The sequence below is a fragment of the Somniosus microcephalus genome, chromosome 4 (genome assembly GCF_052327205.1).
Source record: "Somniosus microcephalus isolate GS21.2 chromosome 4, FLI_Smic_1.0, whole genome shotgun sequence".
NCBI lineage: Eukaryota > Metazoa > Chordata > Chondrichthyes > Squaliformes > Somniosidae > Somniosus > Somniosus microcephalus.
Window position 1 is genome coordinate 157,338,948 of NC_140990.1, and position 6,000 is coordinate 157,344,947.

General features: G+C 46.7%; 1 protein-coding gene across 5 annotated transcripts in view; it reads left to right on the plus strand.

Moving 5' to 3' along the window:
* Window positions 1-6,000, plus strand: part of LOC147119946 (islet cell autoantigen 1-like protein) — a 179,320-nt gene that overhangs the window by 60,514 nt on the left and 112,806 nt on the right. For all 5 annotated transcript variants that reach the window (XM_085985392.1, XM_085985393.1, XM_085985391.1 and 2 more), the window contains 2 exons: window positions 1,900-2,023; window positions 2,836-3,034. In XM_085985392.1, the coding sequence (XP_085841518.1) occupies window positions 1,900-2,023; window positions 2,836-3,034 (323 nt within the window). The remainder of the gene's footprint in view (window positions 1-1,899; window positions 2,024-2,835; window positions 3,035-6,000) is intronic.

Sequence of the window (6,000 nt, forward strand, 5' to 3'; positions counted from 1 at the left end):
AATTACCAAACTCCGAGTGTAACACTGCCGTATCCAAAATGAGTGCAAACAGACTGCAGTGAAACTAACCTAAGAAGTTGGTCTGATGGGATCTCTAGTCTCTGGGACCAAGGTTCAAACCCAGCCCAGACTGGTGGGATGAAAGCCTCCTCTGTCTGCTGGCTCAAAGGATGCTACGTGAAATGAGTTTCAGCAGTCTGAATCTAGTTCCTGGTACCCATAGCACAAAACTGCCTTTAATTCAGCATTGGTTGGCATTGAATTGGCAAGGCCATAGGATGGTTTCTGTGAGAAGTGAAAAAATGTCCAAAGGGCACTCTTGGACTGGGGCAGTGGCAGGTTCTTGGCCCAGAGCAGAAGGAGCTTTTACTCTGAATCTCTGACTCTGCTGTACCTGACCTGGGAGTGCTTGCTGCTGACATCCCCCACCCTGAAGAGCACAACATTCCTTTTATAAAAAAAAAAGCTAGTTTCAAAAACATTATCTTGCATTGAAATGAAAAGATGCTGGCTCCGGTATAATGTGCATGCACCAAGATGTTGAAACCCCCCATTTCCAGACTGGTAGACTTGCACTAGTAATTAAGAGAACAGAATGGTTCCATTTCAGGCAGCCAGTGATGGCGACAAGCAGTCTCAGGTCAGGTATAGGTTGGTGAGTTGGAGAGTGAAGGAGTCTCTCCTCTGCTGCAGCCTCAGAAGTGCCCCACTCCACCCCCCCAATGAAACAGTATGGTATTTTCATCTCCCACACCAGCCATCGTGTGGCCTATCTGAGGAAGATTGCTGATGCATGCAAATTGTGCTTGTATCCATACCCAAAATAAATTGAGTTCAGCCTGTCCAAGCTCATTTCATGTAGGGCTTACACAGTCAACAATGAGGAGACTTTGATCCCTGGCTGGATTCAAACCTAGGTGCCCACAGTAAAGGCCAATGAGCTAGTCTCTCATGCGTATCCAAAATTCCATTTAATATATCGTGTGAATGTTTGCCGGCACTAGAACCTCTGACCTTGAGCTGATGTTCCTTGACTGGTGCTCATAGGTTGGACAGATCCTTGAGTTGTCGCTCAGTGACTCTACTCTGTGTACGAGGGCTCTAGGCATTGTTAGAGATGATCAGCTTTGAATCCTCTCTTATTATGGAGCGTCTTGACTGAAGCATATGAGCCTGAACTGCGTTTCCAACCCCTTGTTCTCTCCATCACAAAGATATATCTACATCTGTGTAAGACCCCCTGCTTCATCCATACCTTTGTCACCTCCAGACTCGACTACTCCTGGTCGGCCTCCACCCTCCGTAAACTTCAGCTCGTTTAAAGCTCTGCTGCCCTCATCCTAACTCGCACCAAATGCAAATCCCATTCGCTCATCACCTTGTTTTCGCTGACCTACATTGGCTCACGGCCCACCAACACGGCCCTTGTGTTCAAATTCCTTCATGGCTTCGCCCCCTCCCTATCTCTCTAACCCTACAACCTCTCTTTCCCACCCCACAACCCCACCCGAACGCTCTGACTCTGGCCTCTTGTCTATCACCCCTTCACCCACCATTGGCAGCCATGCCTTCAGCCAAGTAAGCCCATGTTTACAAATTCCCTTGTTAAACGCCTCCATCTCTCCACCTCCCTCTGCTCCTTTAAGACCTTCCTTAAAACTCACCTGGTCGACTAACCTTTTGGTCACACCCCCAATATCGCCTTCTTTGGCTCGGTCTCCATGTTTCCTTGCGCCTCTGTGATGCTCCTTTGTTATGTTAAAGGAGCTATATAAATGCAAGTTGTTTTGATGTCTGAATTAGAATTTTTTTCTTTAGGAGGGCATCTTGCTGATAATTTATCTCAACAGTGCTTTTGTCATTTTAATGATTAACGGCTGTCTGATTTGTACATTGCAGCTCTATCCCAGGAGGAGAATGAGCTGGGCATGTTCCTGAAGGGGCAGAGTGAGCAGGATAAAACCCCAGCTGGGAGGATGATGAATGCTACCAGTAAGGCCCTGTGTGGTTCTGCAAAGCAAAGGTACTCTCACTTACCAGGGCTCAGGCCCACCCTCGTACTCACTCTGGTTTGTTGCCTCATTTGGTGTCTACCTTTATCTTGTGTATGCTTGATGTTGATAAATGAAATGAAAAATGAATATGCATTTGCTCAATTCATGTAGTTTTAAGTCTGATAATGGTACAGTGAGGTTTGTATTTGTGAGCAGATTGAATGCAAGACATGTGGTTCAATTGAAGAACTGAGCTTCAAGCTCCCCCAATGTCCCAGTGGGTAACGGACTACCTGGTGCAGTGCCAAACCATGCAGATTATGGTAGGATTTCCAGATGATACTGAATTAGCGGACTCCACCTTCGAGTAAACATTCCAGTCCAAAGTCACTCGGGAAATCTGTTTTCCCAGTGGGAGTCTGAAAACTAATTAGATGAGTTGATTTGCAGGGAGAGGTAAATTTAACATTGGTGTTGCAAGTTTGATAATGGGGCATCAATGCAGAAAAGGGTGCATTGCGTTGAGTGTTTTAAGATTTTAATGAAGTGTCTTAACACTTTAAATTGCCATACTGTGCATCGAGAAACACCCAACAGTACAATTATGGATTCCTTCCAAACTTGCGTTCGGCCTGGACAGAGTATTCTGAGCTAGAGTGGAGTACTCGTGGTTGCAGGTCTCGCTGGTGGTGAGAGTGATGTGAGCTGTTGAATTAAGAGCATCGTATGAAGCAGTAAAGTGTATTGGTTTTTAGTGTGATCCCCTCCCCTCTATACCAATATGTGCTAAATAAGTCTGGTGTTGCACAGCTTACCTGCTTTTTCTCTTTGCCTATCCCAGACTAGCGTTGCGTGTTCCACTATTCCGACTGGAGCAGGAGGTGGAAACGTTCCGGCGAAGAGCGGTCTCCGACACACTGCTCACTGTGAATCGGATGGAACAGTCTCGAACAGAGTACAGGGGGGCGCTGCTCTGGATGAAAGATGTCTCTCAGGAGTTGGATCCCGACACACATAAGCAGATGGAGAAGTTCAGGAAGGTATGTGTGTGCTGCACAGGTATAGAGATCCTATCCAGGATGAAAATGGCTCCAGTTTTATTGGTGGATGCTGCTAACTGGAATTTGTATAGATGTAGAAGGACGGGCACCATTAACTTTGGGAGGCTCCAGAAGCTGGAACATTTTGACCTTGGCATGGCAATGCTTTTGGTTTACAGTTATGTTTCATTAGACTTGCAGTTTGCCATTTTGGAAGAGTGGGTAGTGGAAATCTGGAACTCTTTTTTTCCCCCAAAAAAACTATTGAGATGAGAGGAATTGAAAATTTCAAAACTGCGATTGATAGATTTTTGTAGGCAAGGGTATTAAGGGATATGGAACAAAGGCAGGTAAATGGAGTTAAGATACAGATCAGCCATGATCTAATTGAATGGTGGAACAGGCTCGAGGGGCTGAATGGCCTCCTCCTGCTCCTATCTAGATTTGTTGTCAGGTGTTGGTCTCTGGAGGCGCGTTGAGCTGTGCTGCAACATATAAAGACCTGATTCAGAGAAGTGTAGCCAGGTCGGACCAGCCCCTCGTGTTCAGATTGCACAACCAACGGGCGCTTGTTCCAGCAGCAGATTTGTTGAGCCACAATTTCATGACCCTACACTGCTGATTCCTGTCGGGTAAGGTCATGAATACTTAGGGGCGCATCTGTCGGAGGGAGAATCTGCCGACTACTTTCGGCTGCGCTGCTCTAACCTAAAAGTGCTTCCGGGCATGTCCCAGACTGAGGCTTTATGTAAAGTGGGTGGGGGGAGGTGGAATCGGCTGACTGTCAAAGGTATGAGACGGCCCATTGTTTATTACTGCGGGATAATAATTCTGTTGATGTGGATATTGTCCTTCCAAAGAATGAGGGAGAGTGGTTTAGCAAGCTGAATGTAGAAAAGAGCACTGGATGTGCTGGGGGTGGGGGTGTATCGTCGCACAGAATGTTGGGATACCCACATTGGGGCTTCAGGAGAGAGCTGCTCCTCTTTATGGTGCATCATGTAGCCACCAGTTCTTGTGAAAGGACCATTGGGAAACAGGAGCTTATTTTCTCACCTCCTTTCTCAGGATGCATAAAACGTTAGTCCTAGTCGTCGTCCGAAGCACGCAGTTCAGGGAACTAGAGCACACCTGGTGCTGGCATCACACCACCGATGTAATGGCGCCTTTTATTGGCCGCATGGGCTTCAGCCTTCATTCTCCATCCTTCAGATGAGATGCTGAACAGAGGCCGTGCCTGCCTGTTCAGGGGGTTAAAGATCCCATGATGCTATTGGGGGAAAAAAAGAGCAGGAAGTTCCACCGGTGCCGTGGCCAACATTCCTCCCTCAGCCCACACTGCCAGAAATAGATTGATGGGTCATCTTATTACTTTGCATAAAATGGCACCGTAACAACAGTGACTGCGCGGCAGGGTAATTCATGATATATGAAGCACTTTGGGGTATTTTTGAGAGATGTTATGATCTGGAATGCACTGCCAGAGAGGGTGGTGAAAGCAGATTCAATAATAACTTACAAAATGGAATTGGATAAATATTTGAAAAGGAAAAATTTACAGGGCTATGTGGAATGAGCAGGGAAGTATTTGAATAGCTCTTTCAAGGAGCCGGCACAGGGATGATGCTGTATCATTCTATGTGTATAAGGCCCTCTATATAAGTGCAAGTTTCTTTCTCTTTTTTTCCTCTCTCTTCATCCCCTTCCTCCTTAAACAAAGTTGTCAATCTCAGCAGTGCTGTTGTGGGCAGGCATTGAGCAGAGGGAGGCACTTGCACACAAGGAGGATGGGAGTGAAGATGGGGTTGGGGAGCCAGCCCCAGGGCCACTCGTTGTATATCTCTTAACGGTCAGATCAGAATGGCATTGGCAGGGCTAACAGCGGGTTTTAGGTGCTGGTGCACAGTGATTGGGGAATGGGGGAGAAGATAACTGAAACAAATGGAGTTTATAACTTCATTTTGTAGAATATCTTTGTTGAGAGTGTCCATCTTGATAATGACCTACGGTTCATTGAGGACATCATCTTCGTCATCGGTCGACTATGGTCTGAGCTGTCGTCCACACCTGAACCCTGGGGTTGTGTTTCGGGCAGTCCATGGTCGCTCTTTCATTGACTCGTTGTGCACTGCAGCTCAGTCACGGCCTGCAGGTTAGCCAATTCAAGGACTAGCGCATCTGCCTCTTGATGGAATTTCCTCCATCGCGTCTCCCTCCTTCAGGCGCTCAGCGGCCCAAAGCCATTGGCACTCTCTGGAGGTGGCCGGGGTTACTTAACCACTGCACGACACTCGGCGTTGACCACTCGTGGGTTGCACCGTCTACTGTTGTTACGGTAACCGGTTTTAACACCTGACCTGACTTACTGAGGACAAAGCAACCTGTACATGACCATCTCTCGTACAGGCAGACCATGCCCCTTGAAACTAATGAAATTCCCTAAAATGCTCCTAAACAAAAACAGGAAACTCTTCATAGTGGTGGGATTCGAGTGAAACAAAGTTTAACAAAAAGGAAGCAAAACATGTTAAAAATTTAGAATATTTTACATTATTCAGGAAGAGTAGTCTCGTATGCTCACTCATTTAATATTTTCTTCAGTGTGGCTGGCCTTCACTATAAATTGTTGCTGATGATGTTAGCAGGAAAGAAAGTAACTGAAAGCTGATCTTAATCCTGCTGGTTCAAAGTTTTTTATTAATCCTTCCTCTACCTATCAGCCATCCCTCAGTATTATTAAGCAGAGGTGTCAGCTTAGCTCACTGGCATGACTATTGCCTTTGAGTCAGAAGGTCACAGGTTTAAGCCCCAGTGCAAGACTTGAACATGTTACCAAGGCTGAGGGAGTGCTGCATTGCTGGAGCTGCTGCCTTTCGAATCAGACCCCGCCTGCCTATTCAGGCGGGCGTTCAAGATCCCATGGCATTATTCAAAGAGGGGCAGGGAGTTCTCCCAGTGTCCTGGCC